Source organism: Mastigoproctus giganteus, chromosome 11, assembly GCF_048544385.1.
Source record: "Mastigoproctus giganteus isolate SK-2022 chromosome 11, ASM4854438v1, whole genome shotgun sequence".
NCBI classification, from domain to species: domain Eukaryota; kingdom Metazoa; phylum Arthropoda; class Arachnida; order Uropygi; family Thelyphonidae; genus Mastigoproctus; species Mastigoproctus giganteus.
Window position 1 is genome coordinate 31,909,782 of NC_143585.1, and position 27,667 is coordinate 31,937,448.

The window sequence follows — 27,667 nt, forward strand, 5'->3', positions numbered from 1 at the left end:
AATGATTTGCATCCAGAAGAATGAGTCACATGATGTAATGAGCTCTAACTAGTTAGGGAAGTCCTCCACAACAATAACATTAATTAATTTAATGCAGCAGCTTGTTTGTTTGGTTTGAATTTTATTGGCGCATTAGCAACTAAGGCTATAATGCACCAAGACCAATGCAGCAGCATTAATGCTCATGGCTTATTGCACAGGAGGTTGTCAGTGAACTAGAGTTAATATTAAAAGTGGGAATAGATGTCTGAGCTTCACTTTCTGAGACAGAAAGTGTCTTGATAAGTTGAGAATAGTTGTACAATTCAGTCCAACAGGATAATGTTAAGAACAAATCATGCAGAATGCATAATTTGTTTTTAACAAATTTGATCTGTTAATCTATTGTACTAATGAGTCTTTTTAACAGATTGTCTTTTCATGCACACAACATTCTAAAAAGTAACATCATTTGTCATTGAGCAGTTATACTTACAGTGCACCAGTGGTGTATTAAAAATTGAAGAACCAGCATCTTCACTCCTATTGGTATTTAGAGTATTCCAACTGTTGAAACATATCCAATTTTGAGTATAAAAAGGTATATCTGGAGCAGTATGATGAACTTCTAAAGTCAAAACTGATGCCTAAGTGAGAAGGTGATAATAACAGAAGTTTCTAAATGCATATTAATCTTAAATGCTTTCTTTTCTTTTCTTTTTTTTAAGATACAAAACAGGTAATCCAACACCAGAATTATAACAAGTTTGCCTGCGTGACCGTTCAGATCAGATACTCATCTTTATTGCAGCTGAATGCCTTGGCTGAGAGACACAAGCTTATCAATTCTTCTTGATTAGATACACGGAAAAGTAATTTACGTAACACTTTAATCATTGAATGTAAGATTCTTAATTAGTTGCAGATCTAGATCTATAACCAATCTTAATTACTTTCAGAATCTAGATGTTGTTTGTTCACAGGCTTTACGGCACAAGGGCAACAAGGCCATAATGTGCATAATTATGGTAATGTTAAATATATAGTTTTATCTATATAAATGTCGTTCAAGTTTATACGGCATTGTAAAATTGTATTGGTTACAGAAAAGTAAAAACATTTTTGGCCATTTGTGGCATATCTGCTAGGAGGTCAGCAATACTGAAAGAAGTGTTTGTTGTGGGAAATGAGGTAAACAGTTTGTCGATCACTATTGTATTTGGGGCAATCAATGAGTACATGTCGGACAGTATACATCTAGTGCAAGAATCAAGCCAATGTAAAGTACTTGGTCTAGCAGAGCTCTAGTCTAGATGTGACCATATTAATGCACGGTACAAATGCAGTAGTGTGTAATGGTTGTTTCACCATGTTGTGCCTGATAGTACTGTTAAGATGTTTAGCTTAAGACAAGTAATTCCGAGTGCTTTTGTATGTTCAAGGAAGGTAAGTTTTTGGTCAAAAACACCAAGAAAGCAGACACTAGGAACCACTGGGATGATTTGATTTTCTAGGTGAAGTTCTGGGTCTGGTTGTAGGCTATGCTTCCTGCAAAATTGTATCCTGACAGTGTTTTGGGGGTGAGAGGCAAAAACCATTGTTTTGGAACCATTTAACAACTTTGTTGATGGCACCTTGCAACTGTCTTTCTACCATTTGCATAATAGGTGAATGGCAGGAGATACTGAAGGGAATACAGGGTAGTGAATACTGTTTGCAGTAGGTCCTGTGTATTGAATTCATTATTATGTTGAATAGGGCGGCACTTAGCACTGAACCAGGTGGGACCCCCCCTCTTCCTGGATAAAATTTGAAGATAACTGATTGTAGACTTTAGCTTGGAACAAGCAGTTATGTAGGAAGTTTCTGATAAACTGTGGCAGGTGTCTGCATAGTCCCGGATCATATAGGTTTTGCATTATGCCATATCTCCAGGCTATTCAAATGGCCCTATTTGTTCCATGACAAAGTTTTTTTCGTATAAAGGCATTACAATGTTTATTTCTGAACTGATCTTCGCAGACCTGTCTTCACACAAACTGCACTACACTGGATTAAGAAGGTTATTTTGAAATAGAAACCAGGTTAGGTGGGCACTGATCACTTTTTTCCATGACCTTGATCATACAGCGGGTGAGTGCAATAGGTTAGCATTAGCAGAAGCACATGATGCAAGAAAGCAAGCTTATACAGCATCAGCCAAAAAAAAAAAAACAAAACAAAACCATTTCACTGATCAATTCATTCCAAAGTTTTGTCTAGTTCTGCCTTGAATTTATTTAAGCTATTAAACTTCCACAACAACAGATGGAAGTTTGTTCCAGCAATCAGCTGGCTAAAAACAAACTTCTGCACATCTATTCTACAACTGGCTTTCCTCAGTTTGAATCTAGAGCAAGAGGAAGAATCCCATCAGCATTAAGCCTGCTCAATCCATTCAATGCCTTATACAACTCAATCAGATCGCCTCACAGGTGCCTAGTCTCCAGAAGCTGCAATTTGCAGAACTTAAGCCCTTCTTCATAAGAGCACCCCTTTGCCCTTCTCTGTACTAATTCTAGCAACTCTACATCCTTCCTAAAATGAGGCTTCCAGACCTGTACGCAGTACTCAAGGTGTAGTCTGACCATTGCCTTATACAAGGGGATAATCACCTCTTTATCCCTGCTCGCAAAATTCCTGTATATCATTGACAAGACCCCGTGACCTACTCTGGCAGCCTGCCTGCACTGCTCAGAAAACTTCATATCTGACTGCACAATTACCTCAAGGTCTCTTTCATTCTTCACTACCCTGAGTGTAATACCACATAGTTGGTACATTTCTCTGGGGTTACTGAGAAATGTACTAACTTTATGTACCCATAAATGTACAATGTTAAACTTCAGTTGCCACTTCTCAGCCCATCTACGCAACTTTTAGATCTTTTTGCAGCAGCACTGTCATTTCTGTTATTAACAAGACTGCCAACATTTGTATCATCTGCAAACTTTGACATTAAGCTTGATATACCTTCATCAATATCATTGAGAACCACTTTCTGTATTCTCCCATTCAACCATCCTTTTATCCATTGTAGGAACTTGCCCTTAAGGCCATACTGCTCCAATTTGTGCAGTAGTCTTCCATGTGCAACAATATCAAAAGCTTTCCTGAAATCCAAGTATATGATATCAAAATTATTTTTTTCATCCAGTTCCTTTGTGACCACATCACAGTATCCAATCAAATTTGTCAGAGAAGGCTTCCCTTTCACAAACCCATGCTGTGTCTGAATTATTACTGCTGTCTTGTCTAAATGATCCTGCAATGCTTCTTTAACCAGTGACTCCATTATTTTCCCTAGAACACTCCATTAGTCACACTAACAGGTCTGTAATTACTTGTATCACCCTTTGATCCCCCCTTTGTGAATGAGAGATACGATTGCACATCTCCAGTCCATGGGGACTTTCCTCGAGTCCAAGGATGCTCTCATAATCATGGTTAAGGGTTTGCTTACTTCCTTTGCTGCCTCCTTTAATACAACTGGATAGATCCCATAAACCCCAGGTGTTTTTCTTATGTTTAACTTCAACAATTTCTCCTCCACCTCTGCTCTCAGTTATTACAACATCATTTAACTACCTGTTAGAGTTTGATAAACATGCAAAACATGCATGTAGATGCAAAATACTCATTTAGTTTGGCAGCTATCTGAGAATGATCATCTTCAGCCAAACCATTGATATCAAGTGGACCAATATGATTCATCCCCTTCCTTTTAGAGTTGATATAAGTAAAGAAGTCTTTGCGGCCTTTGCCAAAGATTTTTCATAAACTGCCTTCGCTTGCATCTACCATAGGTTTCTGTTTCGTCTAACAATTTATGTGCATCCCATGCATTTTTCTTCCCAGCCACGAGTCTCATTAGTTCTTCTGACATCCATTTGGGCTTGAACCTAGAGCGGTATTCCTTAGTTGAAACAAAAAGCCTAGTAGCTTCAAAGATTATTTCCTTGAATGTTTCCATTTAGAATTGCTGTTGGTAACATCATCAGTTGGTCCCACTGAATAGAACCTAAAAATCTCTGAGACCACTACAGTCGCCTTTACGAAAGCAAAAACCCTTCTCTTTAAGTAAATCTCACATCAGTACACTGATCTCTGCTACCTAGTGGTTCCTTTATCTGTAAATTCTTAATGCATGAATAATTGTTGCTGATATAATCAGATCAAGAGTGTTACTCCCTCTTGTTGCCCCTCTAACATGCTGCTGTAGAAAACAATCAATAAATAAATTCAAAAAAGCCTTGCTAGTGTGCGAGTGACCAATCTACATGTTCCAGTCTATATATGTGAAGTTAAAATCACCCATTATAAGACACTTTGATTTATTGGCCTACTCCATTTCTCTGTATAATTGTTCATTGTCTCATTAGAGTCATTAGGCCTATAACAAACTCCTACCCTCATTTTTGCTTTTCCAGTTCTAATGTCACACCAAACTGACTCAACATTGCACTGTCCATCTGTGTCAACTGGATGTACTTCCTTAGATTTTGTGTTTCTTAACTAACAGCGTAACCCATCCTCCCTTCCTATCCTGTCTATCCTTTCTGTACACATCGTACTCCCCAAATTCCAATTCTGCATCCCTTATATCTGAGTGGCACCAAGCCTCTGATATCCCAACAATATCCAACTTGGATGTCTTAACCAAAACTTCAAATTCATCAAATTTGTTTACTGTACTCCTAACATTGGTGTACATGCAAGTATACATGCACCTGTTCTTATTCTTAGTTACTCTAACACAGCCCATGTATTTACTTGTTTTATAACTCCCAGCAGTTCCTGAAATCCCCAGTAACTGGCTTTCTGGGCTGCTGCTCATTCCAATAGATGCAGTGCAAGAATCATTTCCACTTCTGCCTGCAGATACTGTTAACCTATTAGTCTGCGAATCCCCCCCCCCAAGCTAGCAGAAAACTGCTAGCTTGGGGGAATTCTGACCCACTTAACATTGCCTCGACAGCATCAGCAAATATTCTTGCATCCTTTCTACTTAAGTGTATCCCATCCCTGTAGAAGCAATCTCTCCTGTTAACAAACACATAACACGGTGAGAAAAATTCTAACCCACGAGCCCTGCACAATCTCTCCAGGGCAGAGTTGATTGACAATTGGTTGGTAATGTTGATTTGAGGGTATCTGAGAGTTCATTATCAAAGCTCCACGTGTCATTTTGCTGGGGTTGTGTGCAACATGATCTTGCCAATGAATTATGTAGTTCCAGAGGAAGACATTTATATGAGAGGTTAGATTGGTTTTCTGTAGGCAGAAAGCGATGGGATCATATTGTGAGAGAAGGTATTGGATGTTATTTAAATTACTACATCCTTTACAGTTCCACTGCAAAAATGCAAGCATTATTTGGGTTCAGTGGCAGCTTCAATTTGTTTTTGAGGGGCCAAAGGTTTGTTATGCTCAAATTTATCTTTTCCCTTCTTTGGAAAGTATGTTTTCCCTGTATCCATCTCCTCATCAGTGAATAGTTCTAGTACTTGCTCATTTTGGTATGAGCTATCTTCTAAGTCTATGCAGTCTGTTTAGTTTGCATCAGAAGTAGTAGTACTATAGTATTTTGTTGTGGAGTGACATCTGACTGTAAAGTAATCGGCATATTTATAGCCTTACTTCATTTGCTTGTTGTTTGGTTTATTGGTATGGTGGGCAATACTGACCTTGTCCACTCTTTGCTTGGTCATATGATTATCTCTGTTTGGGGTGCAATTGATATTTGTCTTTTGGTTACTTGAACATAGGCAGTTACAACAACTGGATGTTGTGGCTGTGCAATCAGTATTAGTGTGTTCAGTGGATCCACATGTGGCACAGACAGCTGCTCCTCTGTAGACTGTCTGTGAGTGTTCAAACTTCTGGCACTTGTTGCAGCGTAAGGGGTTTGGAATTTAGGCTTTAACATGGCAGTTAATATAATCTGCTTGGATTATTGTTGGTGGTTAGGGGTTGTCAAAAATAAGTATTATGTTCCAAGTGGGAACTAGTATGCCATCTTTCTTTGTCATAATTCATCTAACATTGATGACTCCTTGATCTTGCAGTTCTTGTTTGAGCTCTTCATCTGATATGTTGATGAGGTCCCATTCAGTTATGATACCTCTTGACATGTGCATGGAAATGTGATGAAATGGTAACAGAAGTTCCACCAAAAGTTTTTAGTTTTAGTAGTTGCTCAGACTGCCATGCAGTGGCAACTTCAACCAGTAACTCTTCCGATCTTAAATGACAAACTGTTCTGGGGCACCTATTATGCTTTCTAGGCAATTTTGCACTAGAAGTGTCAAGAGTTTTCTTGAGTTGAGTGGATAATAAGGAAGGTTGGAGTTCAGATTTTGTCTATGTCAGTTTTTTAATGTTTAGCTGCAACAAAATTACTCTGATTGTTTTCATCCTGAAGGGATGAAAACTATGCACCCATTGGATTTCTGGGCTTTAGGAAATGTTTGCTCCATTTCGGCCTGGAAGGGAAAGCTTTTCCCCCTGGAGGCAGGTGCTGTGCCACCTTTGTAACCAAGCAGTAGTAGGTTAATAATAAAAAGGAGAAACTAAGAGAAGAGAGAAAGTTACTTTCCTTCCTGATCTAGTTTGTTGTTTGTTTGTTTGTTGTTTGGTTTTTAGGAGCATTAGCAACTAAGGCCATATTGCTCCGGGATATGCGGTGGTCATTCCCTGACCTTTCCACATCTTCCATATTTGCCTGATCTAGTAAAGCGCTCTCTTTACTGAAAATTATTTGAGTGTTAGTGTAATGCTGAAAACAAGGAAACCATTTTATTTCTTCAAGAGAAAGAACAAATTTATTGGCAAAGACACTTGATCACAAAATTGCTTGGCACTCAGGGCCTCAGAACCTAGATCTCTCCATCTTCTAATAGTTTTCAGTGATCTGTATATATGATAAATCCAATGTGTCTTGTCCTATATAATGATTCTAGAAAGCAGCAGCCATATTTGTTCTTTGTTCAGCAACAACTTATTCATCCATACTGCAGTCTAAGATAAATTAAGCAAGGGACTGTTGATAATTTCTGCGTGAAATAACCTACTATAAGTAAATGGCATCATCTTTTCTGGCAGCCATTACTTTCTTCCCCCTTTTCCTTTTCACTGTTCCATATCTCACAAAAATCTGATTTCAGGTTAGCTTTTCACAAGCTCCAGCACGTGATGTGTCAAAGGGTTTATGTTTATTTTAAATGTTACTACTTAAAACATATTTCCCATACAAGTATGTTTTAATTAGAAACACAATTTTTCTTAAAATAAAGTAAACTAATAAATTAATTACTGAGATTTGGAATGGTTAAGTGATTTTAGGTCAGTTAATTTCTTGTTTACAGCCACAGATTAGAATTTATATAGATGAATTTATGTAGATAATGCCCATAAATTTTTACATCTCCATGCTCAGAATAAGAAAGTGCAGGAGAATACAGGTGGCCCCCGCTGAACGCTGATAATTCGTTCCTGAAAAACAGAACGCTAAGTGAATCCGCGCTAAGCGAGCTCCGCATTCCCATAAGGTAACATATGTATTTGTACGTTGCGGTTGGTGCCATAGGATATTTCCTAATCAATAATAAACGCTAGTGAAAAGATGCACAAATGTCGGTCAAAATATTTAATATTCAAATATTTGTACATAGAAAATATTCTGCATTACATACGTATATAATTATGTGGTAACTACTTAAGTATCAAAATTAAACTTAAAATTCCAATTAAAATCATGAATTTAATTGATCTAAATTGATTTTAATTGATGAATTTAATCATGAAAAATGTGTCGATTTTGGGTTGAACTTTGGCCCTCTTCTAAATAAACTAAAAGGGGTATTAATTTTAAATCCCCCGCAGCGTTATCATCCAACAATAAAGTCAACCGTTCCTTCGCCGCTTTAAAACACATGTTTTTTTGCTTCTTTCAATATGAAGCTTTTTTTTAGGCATTCGTTTCCACAAAAGTCCTGCTTCACCTATGTTATAAACTTGTTGAGAAGTATAACACACAATACCCCTCTTCAATAATTTTAACAAGTTCTTTTTTGAAAGTTTCGGCTCCTTGATCTGTACTTGCGGTTTCTCCCCAGATTTTAAATCTATTCAACCAGCCCTTACCAGTTTTAAATGGTTCCACATTTTTTTTTTTTTTAGGTGAGTTTTCTTCAGATCATCATATTGGCTAATCTCTCTCTCTCTCTTTTTTTATAATATTTAACTTAACTTAATTCTGCATTTGGACATTATCTTCAATAAAATTATTATTATTATTATCCATATGATGCAAGGAAGCCTGAGGCTTATGCTGCACCAGGGGAAAAAAAAAAAAAAAAAAAAAAAAGAAGAGAGAGAGAGAGTCAAAAGTAGAAGGGAATCACCAAGAAACAGAAGAATGATGATATCCAGCTCAGGACCCTGAGTGTGCCAAGCCCATACTCACCAGATGTGAGCCCCCGGAGGCTTTAGTTAAGTCTTTTCCATTTCAATCCTAATAGCCGGCCTAGCCCTAGTTGCTTGCAGTGGAACAGATATCTTTCCCACTGCTAAAATTAATTCTTTATTTGTTTATAATTGTTCTTACAGTTAAACTTGCAAGTCCTAAATTACGGCACACATCCGCTTGTCGCTGACGGGAATCGATTCGCTTCAAAACGTCTAATTTAATTTTCAAATTCAGTCTTTTTCTTACATTTGTAGTCTTCGTACTGCGCCCAGATGTTGCTTTTTCATTCTTATTGGCCATTATTAACTCTTCAAAAATGTAACTGCGTTGGTTGCATTAATTATGATACAATGTTCAAGTAAACTGTCCGATACGCACAATGTCTAATACTGTACTGAGTGATGACTAGACTTCGGATAAATGCATATAACACAAATATTTCAAGCAATATACTTGATCATTTCTTAAAATGTTGAACTCGGCACTATGTAACAAGTGACTGTACTGCAATTAAATTAGCGTGCGAGAAAATTTTACTGAGCGTGGGAAAATTTCTTAAGTCGGCGTGGGAAACAGTTTAATGCTGATTTGCTATTCATTTTCAAGCTATCGACTCCATCAAAGGAAACGATTTCGTTAAATATGCCAAAAATGCAAACTGTAAAAGAGCGTTATAGTCTGATACGGGTTATAATATAAGAACAGCATTATAGCGAATCAGCGTAAAGTGAACCGCATTATAACAGGGGCCTGCTGTATATCAGACCATAACACTAACAGTATAGTTAAAAAATATATATATTCAGGTTATTTTAATGACATTTACTTACCTGATGAAAAGTAACATTTTGAGAAACAATCTTGGACACCTGATTCTGATATAATTCCGATTCTTTATAAGAAAATAAGTTATCCACTTCCTCCTGAAAATCTGAAATTAGTTTTTTCATTTCTGTCGTATAAAATCTAACAAAATCTTGACGTTTCTTAAGCTGAAAGTAAACAAGGAAAAAAAAAAAAAAAAAAACAACCACTTTTCAGTCAGTTCTGAATAATTAAATGTGTTGGTAACATAACATTAAAGGCACATAAAAATGTTAACCCCATCCACACTTAACATTAATACAAGACAATTTAGCAATTTTGCTTCTTAGAATCTCATGAATGGAGGCATTTCTGACTGTAATCTAATCTAATCTAATCTAGCATGGCTATCATCTTTCCCAGTTTAGGGAGAAAAAAAATTAACCAGATTGGCTCTCTTCTATAGTTATAATAGACTGGCTAGAATTGTTGTGTAATTGCAACTGTGTGAATATGGGCTTCAGCCCTGGAGGCATGCGTAGGATGACGCTGTTAATATATGTATGTACAGCCACTCCGACTTATGCAAGGGTTGCGTTCTGCAGAATTCTACATAAATCGAATTTTACCTAAATGCTTATGCAGCACTCACAACTATGCATGCTGAATTTGATTGAAGCAAAAAAGAATAGTTCGACGAACATGTAAGTAGAATTATTTATTCAATTGTTTTATCTCATGTGCAGGAAAAATTACAAAAGTATCAAAATTACAAAAATTTCAAAATTATAAAATTACAGAAAGAGAGAGGAGACAGGCATAATGTCAGCAAGTTTTACCTTTCGAGCATCGTTGCCAGAATGAACTCTCCAGCTGATAAGCATGCTGCCACAGAAGTTGAGGGCTGTGGAGATTTAGAAGGGGTTTTTTTCTAACACATCACAAAATTTCTCTGCAGCTGCAGGATTAGCACTGGCAACTTCACCGCTTGTGGCGCCTCCGTAGCCAGGTGGGCAGGAGCAGCAATGAGTAGCACATGCTTCTTGATTAGACTGGGTTCGAGCTCATGACTACCAAATACAGAGGATGCGGAAAGGTCAGGGAATGACCACCGCATATCCCAGAGCAATATGGCCTTAATTGTTAATACTCCTAAAAACCAAATAACAAACAATCACTGCTTGTTTTAATGTTTTGGAAACCAGCATGATGCTTGAACCTCTTAAACCACCCACTGCTTGCTACGAACTTGACTTGGGGTTCGCCGTACTTATCCTTAATATCTTCATAAATACTTCTTACTTTTGCTTGAATGGCCATTGGACTCAGGGGCACTTGCTTCTGAATCCGATTTTCCATCCATATTATTAATAGCTTTTCCATCTTCGATATAGCACCTGAATGCTATTTTGTAATGTCTGTTGATCTTAAATGCGTTGATCCTTTAACATGTTCTTTTATACGTGCACTGTCCCTTAAAATAGTATTCACTGTTGAAGCAGCGAGACCTAATTTCGTGCAATAGATGACAAACTTTCATACTTCTTAATTAATCATCTTCACTTCTAAATCAATTTTGTTTCGTTTCCTAGCACTGCCAGCACTTGCACTTTCTGTTGGTCGCTTTCCCTTCACCCTTATAATAAGTAAATAGGAATGAAGAGAAGATTCTGAAATTTTTTTTTTATATGATTGAAGATTTTAATAAAGGGGAACCTTAATTTCACCATAATACCGTAACGTAAAAACCCACACAATTTCAGTTATTGGTATTATCACAAATGCAATAAGATCGACTTTACTACCCATTTATAATTAGATTCACTAACAGAAAAGTCCAATAAATTGGAAAGTGCAAATTGTTTTATGGTAGTGATCTACAGTAATGTGTTTTAGAAAAATATCACAAAGGTGTTCAAAATTGATTCTTATAATGGAACACATGATAACAATGAAAGTGTAGTGCAATTTCCATTACAAAAATGACCTTTTAGAGAGATAAATAGCTTAATTATACAGTGTATAGCAAAAATTTCAACTTCCAAGGTCTTGGAATGAATTATCAAAAAAACACACAACGTGTTATTGGGTTCATCACATTATATTTTCACGATACCTCCATTTATTCCTACGGGATGCAAAATACATTTCCACAATTTTTTTAAGTTTGCACTGGCCGGCAAAAACTTATGTAAAGTCGAATTTCCATAAGTCAAGTATTAGTAAGCCAGGGAGTGCGTGCCTGTAATTGCAACTGTTTGTTCATCCTTCCTTGTTTCCAGTTTGCTAAAAGACCATAAAACATTATATATTTCTAATGGGAAAGATGAAAGTTACCCATTACCACACATGTCACTTGAAATATGGAGAGAGAGAGAGAGAGAGAGAGAGAGAGAGAGAGAGAGAGAGAGAGAGAGAGAGAGAGAGAGAGCACATAAATTAGCTAATTTACACTTCAATTTCTTTAGTAACCTTTGCCAGAGGTTTAAAAGAAAAAATTAGCTAGATAAATACGTATGCCTATATTCAGAGTCCTGCTAGAAGTAAAAATAGTATTGTATTGTATAGTATATGTGTCTGATGAATGGTGGCACCTGGAATGCCAGTTCAACTCTGCTGCATTAGTCTCTGGTGACAGACTTTGTAGAATTAGGCCAATGTGTGGGTATAGTGTTGTTTTTGTGATTATGTAGTGTTATGTTGTTTGGACTGCCAGCTACTAGCAAACAGCAATTACCAGGAAAGCCGCTTCTCACAAGGAGCCAAGCCTCTACAATCACTGTTTGCCTAGGAAAGGCAAAATATCACACATCCTGTGTGGTCTGGACCAGGGGAACCAGCAAAATAAAAGGAGAGGGTTTAAGGGAGTGGACAACAAGAAAGGTGAAATAGTAAAGCAAAAGCATCATTCAACTGTTTGCAACAAAAAGAAATAAACAAAAAATTTTACAACCTTATACAAAAAAAAAAAAAAAAGTCAATTTGGTTTTAACTATTAAAGTTAATAAAGGTCTAGTCCAACAATTAATGTCCAATCAGTCCAAGACATAAAAAGATGTTCAACAAAATATCAAATTTTTAATATAATAACAAAAATTATATTACTGTCCATGACAGTTCAATAACATTCAAGTTTTGATTAAATAAACATTAAAAGTGGCAAAGAGCATACTTGACAACAAAATCTAAAGAGAATACAGAGCAAACAGTTGAGATGACTGGTCACATTTAATACAATTTGTGCTACTAGGCTGACAGCAACAAATAAATTTTTGGATGCATTCCTTAAAATTAAGAATTTAACAAATTTAAGGGGAAGCTTGGTGAAAGCATTCTGGAATTATGAATGATTTAAGTTAAGTATAGGTATTGATTGATAAATATAAAATAGGTTTAAAATTCAGACAATAACTGCCTGTTAGAAATAAAATGTGATAGATTACTTGTAGTATACTTGGTTCTGATAGGTTGAAACTCAGTTCAAATCATCATTGGTAAAAAAAAAAAAAAAAAAAAAGGTAAAGTGCAGCCATTATCAACCCACTGCAGGATGGAAGCCTCCTCAACAATTCATGCTGAGGGAAAGAAACGATAATCTGGCACACGCTGGTCCAGTGCGGGTTGGCAGATCGACCGTATTCAGCAGTCAGGGGCTTGAACCCCGGTCTACTCAAAGAGAGCGTGCTACTGCACTCCTGCTCCTGACCACTCGGCTACGGAGGCCACCATCATTGGCACTGCTCACTATAGGGTACAGAGCGAGGAGGGGAAGATTGTAACCCTCCTCCTGTTTCTATCGATGGAGCCTGGGCTAAAAGTGGTACCTCCGTAGTTAGGTGGGCAGGAGTGGCAGTGTGTAGCACACGCTTCTTAATTAGACCGGGGTTCGAGCCCGTGACCACCAAATACGGAGGATGCGGAAAGGTCAGGGAATGACCACTGCATATCCCTGGAGCAATATGGCTTAGTTGCTAATGCTCCTAAAAAAAAAAAAAAAAAAAAAAACCAGCCTGGGCTAAAACTGGGGTTCTTTAAAATCTCTCCTCTTTCAACCTTTGATTTACTGCAAGAATGAACAGCCAGTCCTTGATCTATGTGCTTTTCATTTAATTGATTTAACATCAGTGAACATAGTCACTTTGCAGTCTAGGATGGCTCAGTTCTTGCTTTAATGTGGTTAGCGAATTTATATATCTATATATATTTATATCTATTATCTATATTTCATAATTTATTAGGCTATTATAATTTATACAGTTAGCAACAAAGATGGTGGCAGATGAGCACGTTAGATTTAAGTCAGAATGCAGTACAGCATATATATAGTTTCATTTTAATTTAATTTTTCTTAGTAAATTGCAACTTTTTTTTTTTTGAATATTAAATTATAATTTAAAAATTTTTCTATGTTGTAATGATAAAATATAAAACTGCTTTACTGACTTAAGTCTTGACTTGGATTTGAAAAAGAAAACAAAAGAAGTCTAAAAGAAAACATGAAATAAAAAACAAAGAAAGATAGTATAAATTAAAAATATTAACTATACAAAAAAAATGTCAACTCTGTCAACATGTGCCAGTTCTGTATTGAAATTTAATTTTTATGGCATATATTAGTATATTATAATAGTAATTATTATTAGTAATTATTCATTAAAATATATTTTTCAAATATATTATAATAAATAAAAACTATAAACTTATAATAATTGCAATAAATACACCAACTTGATATCCAAGGACTTTAATAAAATAAAATAAAAACAAGATAAAACTATATATTTAATATAAAAATAAAATTCGCCAAACACCATGGAGTTAAAAGCGATAAAAATAATAAACAGATAAAATTAAAATATGATTATGGGGAGAGAAAAAGAAAAAAAAAAAAAAAAAACACCGAAGCATCAAACGCAAACGTCCCCTTTATCAACAGCCACAGTACATCCTTAAATAAGACCAGCAGGATCACAGCTCTTATTACGTGTTACTGAAGGAGCATGAGAATTATCCTCCACATGTTTAATCCCCATCAGGGAGATGGAGAATATATTAGGCAAAATGGATAGGTGAACAGGACCAGGGTATGTCTGCCGGGAGCAAAAGTTGATGACGTTGTAGAGCAGATATCATCCTTTAAAGGTACAAAAGGTACAAGTTGGCACTAATGACCTTAGGAGTAAGAGATCTGCAGATTTACTTAACAAGTACAGGTCAATGTTGAAAAAAAAGTTTCAAGTTAGAGTTAAATTTAAAGGTGTCCGAAATTCTGCCCAGACACGATAGGAGGGAGTATATGATGAGAGCCATGCCAATCAATTCGGCCCCGGAGTGATTATGCAAGGCTCATGGGGTAGAATTTTTCTCTGTCCGGTCTGTGCTCGTATTGTAATGTGCAGCAGCCTAGAGAGCAAGTTGCTGGGAACTTCAACAGCTGCTAGGAGTCATCATGGAAAAAGTAAAACACATGGGCTGTGTTAGGGTAACTAAGAGTAAGAATGGGTGTCAGTTCTGTATTGAAATTTAATTTTTATGGCATATATTAGTATATTATAATAGTAATTATTATTAGTAATTATTCATTAAAATATATTTTTCAAATATATTATAATAAATAAAAACTATAAACTTATAATAATTGCAATAAATACACCAACTTGATATCTAAGGACTTTAATAAAATAAACACAAGATAAAACTATATATTTAATATAAAAATAAAATTTGCCAAACACTATGGAGTTAAAAGCGATAAAAATAATAAACAGATAAAATTAAAATATGATTATGGGGAGGAAAAAAAAAAAAAAAAAAAACACCAAAGCTTCAAAGGCAAACGCTAGAAGTATAATAAATAAATTTGACGAATTTGAAGTGCTGTTGAAGACATCAAAGGCAGATTTAAAGAAGAAAATAATACAGTATATATCCAGTAATTAGAATTTTAATGACAAGAATGAAGCTTTCAGGGCAAATGGACCCCTTCCTCATCAAACGTATACAGATTATAACAGAATATGGACTTTATAGATAACATTTCAATGATATAAGAGCTGTGCATGCTCTCATGCGTACATGGCTGCGGGATTGACATTCATCTAGTAGATTGGTGTACACTGTAGCCATTCATTGGTGTACACTGTACATTCATTGGTGTACACTGTACATTCATTGGTGTACACTGTAGCCATTGACATTCATCTAGTAGATTGGTGTACACTGCCAGCAAACCACACAAATCCATTTAAATGGATTTGTGTGGTTTGCTGCCAGCGTTTAAGATTAGCATTAGTAACGGCATATGATGCAAGAAAGCAAGCTTATGCAGCATCAGCCAGAAAAAAAAAAAAAAAAAAAAAAAACCTTCCACTTCACCCCTCCGTTCGTTTGAAATACCTGTCCAGCTGAGCCTTAAATTTATTTAGGCTATCAACTTCCACAACAAGGCATGGAAGTCTGTTCCACCAACCAACTACCCGCTGGCCAAAGGCAAATTTCCGCACATCTATCCTACATCTGTCTTTCCTCAATTTGAATTTATGCCCTCTCAGGTGAATATTTTGAGCAAGAGGCAGAATCCCATCAGCATTGAGCATGCTCAAACCATTCAAGGCTTTATACACCTCTATCAGATCACCTCGCTGGTGCCTAGTCTCCAGACACTGTAATTTGCAAAACTTAAGCCTTTCTTCGTAAGAGCAACCCTTTGTTCCATTCACTAATCTTGTTGCCCTTCTCTGTACTTGTTCCAGCAGCTCTACATCCTTCTTGAAATGAGGCCTCCAGATCTGTATACAGTACTCAAGGTGTGGCCTGACCATTACCTTATACAAGGGAATAATCGCCTCCTTATCCCTGCTAGAAAAATTCCTGTATATCATTGATAAGACACCATGAGCTACTCTGGCAGCCTGTCTGCACTGTCAGAGAACTTCATATCTGCCTGCACAATTACCCCCAGATCCTTTTCATTCTCTACCACTGTCAGTGTAGGACCACAGAGTTGATACGTTGCTCTGGGGTTGCTGTTTTTCCCACATGTAGTACTTTACATTTGTCAATGTTATATTTCATTTGCCGCCTCTCAGCCCATCTGCTCAACCTTTCCAGATCCTGTTGCAGCAGCATACTGTCAGTAGTGTCCTTAACAACCCTGCCAACTTTTGTATCATCTGCAAACTTGGACATTAAGTTTGATATACTATTTTCAATATTATTTATAAATACAGAAAACAATAATGGACCCAACACTGAACACTGAGGGACTCCACTAATAAATTAGTCCATGATGAGCAGTGTCCACTGATTAACACTCTGTCTTCTTCTCCTCAACAACCACTTTATCCATAGCAGCAATTTGCCTCCAATGCCCCTGCTCCAATTTGTGCAGCAGTCTTCCATGTGCAACAGTATCAAAAGCCTTTCTAAGATCCAAGTATATAATATCAAAGTTATTCCCTGCATCCAGTTCTTTTGTGACTGCATCATAGTATCCAAACAAATTGGTCAGGCAAGACTTCCCCTTAACAAAACCATGCTGTGTCCGAGCTATAACTGAAGTCTTGTCTAGATGATCCTGCAGTGCTTCTTTAACCAGTGCTTCCGTTAATTTTCCTGGAACAGAAGTTAAACTCACAGGTCTATAATTACTTGTGTCAGTCTTTGATCCTCCTTTGTGAATTGGGGTCACATTTGCACATCTCCAGTCTATGGGTACCTCCCCTGAGTCCAAGGAAGCTCTCATAATTATTGCTAAGGGTTTGCTTACTTCCTTTGCTGCCTCCTTTAATATAACTGGATAGATCCCATCCACCCCAGGTGCCCTTCTTGTGTTTATTTTCAACAATTTCTCCTCCACTTTACTCTCAGTTATTACAAGATTATCTAGCTTACTGCCAGAGTTGAATACACCTCTGGCATTCTCCTCGCTGAATAACTCCTCGTGTGTGAATGTTGATGCAAAATATTCATTTAATTTGTTAGCTACCTGAGCAGGATCATCAACAGTTGAACCATCGATATCAAGTGAACCAATCTGATTCATCCCTTCCTTCTAGAGTTTACATAAGTAAAGAACTCTTTGCTGTTTTTCTTTGCATCCCTTGCCAAAGATTTCTTGTAATCTGCCTTCGCCTGCCTAACTCCTTTATAACTTGGTTACAGACCACCTTATATCTATCATAGGCTTCTGTGTCACCCATTAATTTATATGTATCCCTTGGAAGCCTAGTAGCTTCCAAGATACGTTCTTTGAATGCTTCCCATTTTGAATTTGCTGTTGGTAACATCATCAGTTGGTCCCACTGTATAGAATTTAAATACTGTCTCAGTCCATCGTAGTCGCCTTTACGAAAGCAATACCCCTTCCCTTTACCCCTAATGGTAGTTACCTCTTTGAGTAACTCCCACTTCAGAACACTGTGATCACTGCCACCTAGTGGTTCATTTATGTGCAGATTCTTAATGCATGAAGAATCACTACTGATAATCAAATCAAGAGTATAACTCCCTCTAGTTGCCTCCCGAACATGCTGATGTAGAAAACAATCATGCAATAAATCCACAAAAGCCTTGCTAGTGTGTGAGTGACCAGTCCGCAAATTCCAGTCAATATCTGGGAAATTAAAATCCCCCATTATAAGATTCTCTGATTTACTGGCCCACTCTATTTCTCTGTACAGTTTCTTATTATACTCATCAGAGTCATTAGACCTATAGCACACTCCTACTCTCAATTTTGATCTCCCAATGCTTATGTCACACCAAACTGACTCGACACTGCACTGTCCAGCGATGTCGACTGGCTTCACTTCCTTGGATTTTATGTGTTTCTTAACTAATAGCATAACCCCTGCTCCCTTTCTATCCTGTCTATCCTTTCTGTAGACGTTGTACTCCCCAAATTCCAGCGTTTATCAAGCTTCAAGTCTGTTGATTCTAAGATAGCATGTAGCCGCCTTGTGCCCTTGCAGCGATTTAAGGTTTTTGAATTGTATGATATGTTCAATGATTTCAGCCAAAGGCAGTGGTGGAAGTGTTGGGATTCGTTGATCACTTCATAAATGCATTTAGGGTTAAGGTCATGGTGGGTCGACCAGAAATGTTTCACGATTGCAGAGTGGCCAGTGTCACCAAGGCAAATTGATCTATCATGCTCTGCAAGGCAGTCTTGAAGGCATCTCAAGCTCTCCCCTATATAGCAACTGCCACAATCTTTGCAAGTTACGTGGTATACTACTCCGCTACGCAAAAGAGGGGTGATTGCAGTTTTCATGTTGGAAACCACAGAATGTAAGCTCCTACCAGGTAATTGTATGCATTTTATGCGGTATTCCCAGAGGATTTTTGAGATTGTGTCCGACATGCCTGGATAGTAGGGAATATAGGCAGTAGGCATATTGTCATGCAGGGATAACGGACTCTGGCGAGTCATAAGCTCTTGCGCTTGTAGCAAGCACTTGTGTAATAAATGGGTTAGGTAACCACAATTGACCAGGTCAGTTTTTACTTTGGAAATCTCTGTGTGCCTAGCTTTCTCTGAGCTGCAATGCTCCAAGCTTGGGAGAATAGAGTGCGTGTGGTGCTGTTGAGATGACAAGGGGCATGGCCAGATCTGCAGTTGGTAAACTACCCGCACAACATTGGCTTATGGTATACCAAGGTGTCCAGGTGTGGACCCCACTCGCTTTACTAAAATATCTAAGAATGGAAAGGACCCGTACACTTCTAGTTCTAAAGTGAACTGGATGAATAGTGATAAAGAATTGAGGTATTCTAGTAGTGTTGCCTCTGAACAACGTGGGATGACAGTGAAGATGTCATTGACGTATCTGCACCATATTGTAATAGGTACGAGCGGGCTCAGGAATATCTGTTCCTCTAATTCCTCCATGGATGTTGGCCACGACGGAGCTGACAAGGTCAACCATAGCTGTACAGTTTAGCTGTTTAAACAGGGAATCCCCGAAGGTAACGATGCTGCATGACAAGCATAGGTTGAGGGCAGTAAAGATGTCCTCTGTGAATAGCGATGTTCTGCTCAGTAGGTTTGAGTCATTCTCCAGAAGTCGCTTGGTGCAGTTAATGGCCTGTTGGACCAGAATCAATGTAAACAGAGACACGACATCGAACGATGCCATAATCTTGCTGTCAGGGTTTGAAAGTTCTTTAATCAGGCGAATGAACTCGTCGCTGTTCGTGACAGTGTGGGCGGTATTTCCCACAATAGGTGTAAGGAGTCACACAATGTACTTAGACAGCTCATATGAGATGTGTTGCAGTAGGACACAATAGGCCGGAGAGGAACACCCAGCTTGTGAACCTTAGGTAGGAAATAAAACTGTGGAAGTTGGCAGCACGTGGCATGCAGTAGCCACCAAATCGATGCAGAAATTTTCCCAGATTTGTACCATATTTTGTTATTTGGTTTTTAGGAGCATTAGCGACTAAGGCCATATTGCTCCCGGGGATATGCGGTGGTCATTCCCTGACCTTTCCGCATTCTCCATATTTGGTGGTCATGAGCTCGAACCCTGGTCTAATCAAGAAGCATGTGCTATGCACTGCTGCTGCTCCTGCCCACCTGGCTATGGAGGCGCCTTGCACCATGCGTAGACTAGTTTTTGGACGTTTTACTCTAGGCATCTCACGACTTTGATAGGTGGATCGGTCACAGGATCGTAAACATTGGGGACCTGCAGGAGGGTGAGAGCTTTCTCCAGATACTACGACCGGTCTAATATGACAGTGCAGCATCCAGTCGGCTGGGAGCACGACAATGGTGTTGTCTTTTCTGAAGGAGGAAAGAGCAGCGTGTTGCCAACAGTTGAAGAGTACAGGTCGTATGTGTCGGAGGATGGATGCCGTTTTCACGTGGATGTCATTAGCAGCTTCTTCAGGGAGGTTGGTTATACTTGCCTCTACTCCCATGGCAAGTTGTGTGATCAGTGGCCTCAACGGTAAGACAACGAACTTTATACCGGAGGCTAGAAAGTTGAGCTGTTCAGAGTTTAATTGCTTGCTACTCATATCCAAAACAAAAGAAGTATTATTCATGGGACGGGTGTTTGCTCTCGAGGAGTGAGCTTCTCTGGTTAAATTGACAAATGTCCGTTGTTGTCGGGAACAGTAAGTGTCAGAAACAGGGTTATTTGGCGACGAAGAGTGTGAATAAGGCTAGAAAATACCACTGGTGAGATCGTACCTCTTAGTTCCTGTAAGAGTCTTGATTTGTTGAAGCCAGCTCATTGAATTTCAGTGTGAAAATGACTAATCCACAATTTCAATATTTGCAGGCTGAAGTTGAAGCAGGCACAAACCATGTGAGTGCTGTTAAAGGGAGCCTTATAGCGGAAGCCTTTGGGAATGATATGGTTCAATTTGCATCTATGCGCAAAGCGTAAATGTTGTCTGTTCCGAGCTAGCGAAAGGAAGGTCTTCTGTAGTTCAACACAAGTACTGTATACGTTGTGGCCATAAAAAGAACGAATAAATGCAACGGGCCTGTGGTACTGAATTCCATGACTTAAAGAAGAAAATAATACAGTATATATATCCAGTAATTAGAATTTTAATGACAAAGAATGAAGCTTTCAGCGCAAATGGACCCCCTTCTTCAGCAAACATATACAGATTATAACAAAATATGGACGTTACAGATAAAATTTCAATAGATATAAGAGCTGTGCATGCTCCGATGCATACATGGCCGCAAGATCGACATTCATTGTTGGTACATGGACTTGTTTGGGTTTGCTGCCGGCATTTATCAAGCTTCAAGAATTGATTCCAAGATAGGGTGTAGCCTCATGCCCTCGCAGTGATTTAAGGTTTTTGAATTGCATGATATGTTCAATGATTCCAGCCAAAGGCAGTGGTGGAAGTGTTGGGATTGATCGATCACTTTGTAATCGCATTTAGGGTTCAGGTCATGGTGCGTCAACCAGAAATGTTCCGCGATTGCGGAGTGGTCAGTGTCACCAAGGCGAATTGATCTATCATGCTATGCAAGGCAATCTTGAAGGCATCTCGAGCTCTCCCCTATATAGCAACTACCACAATCTTTGCAAGTTACGCGGTATACCACTCCGCTACGCAAAAGAGGGGCGATTGGATTGGAATTTTCACGTTGGAAATCAGAGAACACAAGCTCCTACCAGGTAATTGTACACATTTTATGTGGTATTCCCGGAAGATTTTCGAGATTTGGTCCGACATGCCCGGGTAGTAGGTAGGCATATTGTCACGTGGGTATGACTGCCTCAGGCGGGTCATAAGCTCATGCGCTTGTAGCAAGCACTTGTCTAATATATGCGAGGAGTAACCACAGGCCCATTTGCATTTATCAGAGGCAGATATTGTTTGGATATCAGAGACATGGTGTCACACAGATACAAGCAGTGTAGAATTGGAATTTGGGGAGCACAATGTGTGCAGAAAGGATAGAGAGGACAGGAAGGGAGGAGGGATTATGCTGTTAGTTAAGAAACACAAAATCTAAGGAAGTGCATCCAGATGTCACGGGGGAAAGTGCAATGTTGAGTCAGTCTGGTGTGACTGAAACAGGAAAAATGAGTAGGAGTGTATTATAGGCTTAATGACTCTGATGAGTACAACGAACAATTGTGCAGAGAAATAGAGTGGGCCAGTAAATCAGAATGTATTGTAATTGGGGATTTCAACTTTCCTGATATTGACTGGAACTTGTCATGGGTTGCAGTAACTCAAGAGAAATGTACCAACTGTGTGGTACTACACTCAGGGAAGTGGAGAATGAAAAAGACTTTGGGGTAATTGTGCAGTTAGATATGAAGTTCTCTGAGCAGTGCAGATGGGCTGCAAGAGCAGGTCATGGAGTCTTGCATATAGGAATTTTGCTAGTAGGAAAAAGGAGGTGATTATCCCTTTGTCTAAGGCAATGGTCAAGCCACACCTTGATTACTGCATACATGTCTGGAGGCCTCATTTTAGGAAGGATGTAGAGTTGCTAAGAATGAGTACAGAGAAGGTAACAAGATTGGTGAGAGGAACAAGGGGGTATGCTCTTACCAAGAGAGGCTTAAATTCTGCAAGTTGCAGCATCTGGGGACTAAGCACCTGCAAAGTGATCTGATTGAGGTGTATAAGGTCTTGAATGGATTGAGCAGGCTGGGCTGAATGCTGATGGGATTCTTCCGCTTTCTCAGATATAGAACCTGAGAGGGCACAGATTCAAACTGAGGGAGCAAATAGATTCAAAAGACAGTTGTAGAATAGATGTGCAGAAGTTTGCCTTTAGCCAATAGGTGGTCGATTGCTGGAAAAGATTTCCATCTGTTGTTGTGGACGTTAATAGCTTAAATAAATTTTAGGTTGAACTAGAAAAACATTTGGAGTGACCGGATGAGTAAAATGGGAAGGTTTTTTTTTTTTTTGGCTGATGCTGTATAAGCATGCTTTCTTGCATCATATGCCTCAACAAAAGCTAATGCGCATGGAGACTGGAAATGGCCCAGAAATGACAGGTGGAACTGTTCATCCCATCTAAGGATCATGGTCTGAAAGAAGGGATGAATACAGACTCCTCTATCTCTATAAAATGTTATGTTCCGAAGAACAAATTTTTAAGCTCTCAAGCCATTTCTGGTGCTAATACCTATGCGAATTATTGATAATAATTGCATCACCTGGAGAAATTTGATGGTCATCCTGCCAGAAGCGCTCTGCCACAGCAGATTTCCCATAATCAGCAGACTCTATTGCTTTTACATGCTCACCTATATGATCTCTAAACCTACATGCTGACTTCCCTACATAATAGTCTGCACAATCCAAACATTTTACCTTGTATAATGTTCCATTTCCTAACCTTTATAGCTACAGGGTTCTTTTATCCTTGCCACAAATGTGTGCAGCTTCTGCTCCGGCAGCTGCACACAACTTCTCTGACAAGTCTAATATTTTTTTGTTGTTATGGGGGTTTGATGGCGCATAAGCTACTTTGGCTATAATGTGCCTTTTGTAATATCTTCAAGATCCTTTTTAAGGAATGTACATGGTAGTAATGGGTGTAAATGCCTCTGTGTAATTTTGTTCTCCTTCCCAAATATACCTGTCCAAAAATGTGTAGCCACATTTTTGGAGATCTGCTGTGAATGTCTAATCTCCTCTAGTCTAGCATAAGAGGTGCTGCAGTGGGACCAAGTCCAATCCAATACTTCCCTAATTACACTATTTTTATGAGTGTTGGCTTGTGTTGTACTGTAATGCACATAGTCTTTGGCACATGGACTTTCTATAGACCTTCATGCTCACCTTCCCTACAAACCAACATATCAGGGAAAGGGAGTGTACCTTCTACTTCCACCTCTGAGGTAAACTGAATGAAAGGGAAAAAATTAAGCACTTCATCCTCTCCTCCCCTACACACAATGGCAAACATATTGTTGATATAACATTTTCATGCATGCATGGGGGAAGTGGTTGTTGTTGTTGTTGTTATTTAGTTTTTAGGAGCATTAGCAACTAAGGCCATATTGCTCCGGGATATGCGGTGGTCATTCCCTGACCTTTTCGCATCCTCCGTATTTGGTGGTGACGGGCTCGAACCCCGGTCTAATCAAGAAGCGTGTGCTACGCACTGCTGCTCCTTCCCACCAGGCTACGGAGGCGCCTAGGGGGAAGTGGAATCGACCCATCAAAAATCCTGGATTCCAACTTTTACATGACTAAATTAACAACAAGAGCATTTACTGGAGAGCTCATATCTGTTCTGTGAACCTGTTTACGTATAACACCTTAGTATAGCATAGTAGTTCTAGAGGAATAATTCTACATTGCTGAAAATATCCTCCATACTCAAGGAAGTCCTTTTCCTTAATGTGACATTGATGCCATATGCACATAAAGAGGGACACTGCATCAAAGGACATTGCCTCACAATCTTTGATTACTTGGGAGTGTAAAATATCAACCGTATTTACTGTCCTTAATGGTAAAGCTAGATTGTCCCACAATAGGGGATCAGTTTCACTACGAATTTAGAGTGCATGTATAGGGTTGCCCACAAATGACACTATGGGCTTAAGCAACCCGTGGCATGCAATGTCCAATACGTGTCCTTAGAAATCTTGCCAACATTCAACCAACCCTGCAGTATTTTATTAACACAACATTTTAATTCCACCAAGAGATTTCTGCAGATCACCTTATAAGTTGCCCTATCATTTAATTCAATTCCAAGGCTTTGTGATGGTGGTCCACTCTGTTGAGATTGGTTGGTTGTTGGGTTTTATTGGCGCATTAGCAACTAAGGTTATAATGAGCCACTCTGTTCAGAATAACAGTTAATCTCCCTTAGTCTTAAGGTAGAATAACAATACTATCATCTTGCATTGACTCCTGAAGTACCTTCCTCTGCATTGTCCTAAGATTAGATGGAAATATGGGCTCAATTCCTGTTGACGACTAGATAAATTTCTTAAGCCTCTTCAATCAAGGCTGTAATTTTACAATCTCAGGTGGAAGAAAACAAGGTTTTTCACTGAGTTATTCTGGATTTTTTCTGCCCACACAACACTGGCTCATGAATATATAGATAACATGTTTATATGGATATGGAAAACAAGCTCCAGTGACATTAAAACAATAATCTGAATTTGAATCTTTTGAAACAGATTCTTTTTCTTTGCTACTGACACAAGGCATGTACTCACCATACAGTAAAACTTGGTGCATTATCAGAGGAAATTGAGTTACTGAAGAAATGAGGAAGGTACCTTGAGACAAACTGGGAAATTAAGCCCAATTAGTGCAGTATATACGAGGAGCCCACTTCTTGTCATGACCACCTAATTTAAGCCAAAATGAACTTCATGTTTTCTTCTTTAATAGTGTTATAAACTGTCTATGATAGTTAAATGTGTAATCATTACACATATAACAAAAATATCTGGTGAATTAATCTGCTAATGACATCTTAAAAGCACATTCAACTGAAAATGACACCAAAAAAATAATAAATAAATAAATAAAACTATAAAAAGAGCATGTTTACTAATATACAATGATATTAACCTGCATGCTAATAATTCTAACTAACTGACGTGTCTAGGAAGTTTGCTTTATAAATCCAACTGACATGCAGGCAGCAAACAGTTTAGAATTGATTAGAAACTACTGGAAAGTGGCCACTACAGCAAGAAATAGAAAACACATGACTCCAGAACTTCACAATCAACAGTCAAACTAATATTAATAGGCAGACCGAATATGAATATGTATGTGAAAACATGAAATTATATGAAATGCAAAAAATATGTATATGAAACATCTTGTGAATTGAGGGGCTTGTAAAAAACAGGATGCATATTCAAATCAGCATTGAAAAATGCACTAGTCTGTTGCCATATTTCTATTGAAAAAAACGTTTCATTTTTGTTCAGTTTTATTGCATAGCACTAAAGAAGCAATGGATATATTTTGAAAATGGATATTTTCAAAAGTCAGTGCAAAAATATGAATTGTGATGCATTAGTTTTAAATTTGGGTAACCCATAATAACATAGGGCTGTTTACATGGCTGTGGGCTGACAATCCAACGTAGCCAAGTGGTCAGGAGTGAGAGTGCAATAGCACACGCTATTTGAGCAGACCAGGGTTCAAGCTTGTGACTGTTAAATACAATTAATGTTTGTATTGATGATTTATTGTAAACTGCACTGTCCTGGTGGTCGTGCAAGAGTATAAAACAAGAACATTTTAACCATTCCTTTAAATATTGATATATGTGAAGGAATGGGTCACCTATGGGTTGGGCATCCCTAGTCTGACTTTCATGGACTATGAAATATTACATCAGTAGCTTGCCTTATGCTTTCTAGAGATGTCTCAGGATGCTCTAGTGGAGCACAGTATGTCTATGTTATCACTTGCCATTTTGTAACCAAGTTAATATGGAATGATATGGAAGAGTACTGTGGGTGTGTAACTGGTGAAGAAACTTTTGTTGATTTCTTATGGAATGAAACTTCACAAATAATTCAACAGAAGCAAAGTGTAACTTCCCAGGCCTATGTTCCATTGCTGACTAGTACAAAATGGAAAGAAACAAATCCAAGATCCTGTTTTATCAATATCTGAACTTTGCAAATAATTAAATTATGCCTAGTGCATGCAACTTAGCATTAAATGTGTCTGTATTTTTTTCGGCACTACTAAAATGTGCCTTTACCAAGTTTCATATGGACCATGACCTATTTTTAGTTTTAATGGTCTGGAATATGAAAAAAGCTTTCCAACCCCTGCAAAGATTAAGATGTATCTTGCATTTAAATACATGTGATCACATTAACTGTGTAAAAACATTTCTCAACTTCTAAAAGGGGGCTTAAAATAGGACGGTGGATATGAAGCTTTAAAAATAAATATAGGATAGAAAACTATTAAAGTAAATAAAATAACTTAGAAAACTATTAAATATGCAGTAAAGTTGTTAAAAATTACTGTTCTCAATTAAGAAGTTATACATTTTACTAAAAAGTAATTTTCTTTAATAAATTTATTCAGTACCATATTCAATAGAATAAGTAAAATGAAGTAATCACATATTAACCTGACACTGGAGTAATTTTCTAAGATTTTGGATTATTGTCTCTTTAGACTTGATGATTTCAAGTAAGTCACTGATAACAGGGATAAACTCCTCAGAAATAAACAAATTCTGGCTTGTAATAGAGGATTCCTAATGTAATAAAAAGAGGCAAACATTATAATGAAACAGAATGAGATAAAACATAAGTGGATGTCCACTAAATATTTTTTTAATATTAATATATGCAAAAGTATATTATTAATGATTGATGTCTGACTTCATTCCGAAGACATACCAGTCAATAATAATTGAAAGTATACCATTTCCAATGCAAAACAACACATCTGGAAAGCACCACACAGTGCATCAAAACCTGTTGGGAACAATTACAAGCTGTTTAGCAAGTTTGCAGCCTCTAATAGAAGTATGTAAGTATAGATTTACTGGCTAGTATAACTACAATTGATTCAATTTTACTCAAGCTAATAATGCATCATGACACTTCTTTATGTACCATGAGAACAAAAAAAAAAAAAAAAAAAAAAAAAGCAGCACTAAGAATTGGAAAGCCCCTTCCTCTTGAAACTCAACACCAACAAAAATGGAAAATGTGAGCGCTATTAACAATATTGGCGATGACAGAGTAGTGGCACTACAGTATGCTACAGGGATATTAAAAATATTATCAAGTAGTAATGTTTTAACTGGTGTTCAGTGGTTTCATAAGCTTCATCCACAGTAACTGCCCAAAATACTGACACAAGAGCAGGAGAAGAACAAAGCAATGCTTGATGTCATCTTGCATC

General features: G+C 37.8%; 1 protein-coding gene across 1 annotated transcript in view; it reads right to left on the minus strand.

The window, feature by feature from the left end:
• LOC150077870 (kinesin-like protein KIF11) overlaps positions 1 to 27,667 on the minus strand; it is a 257,452-nt gene that overhangs the window by 66,953 nt on the left and 162,832 nt on the right. Inside the window, exon 16 of the mRNA XM_090384389.1 lies at positions 9,319 to 9,480. Coding sequence (XP_090240515.1) covers positions 9,319 to 9,480 — 162 coding nt within the window. The remainder of the gene's footprint in view (positions 1 to 9,318; positions 9,481 to 27,667) is intronic.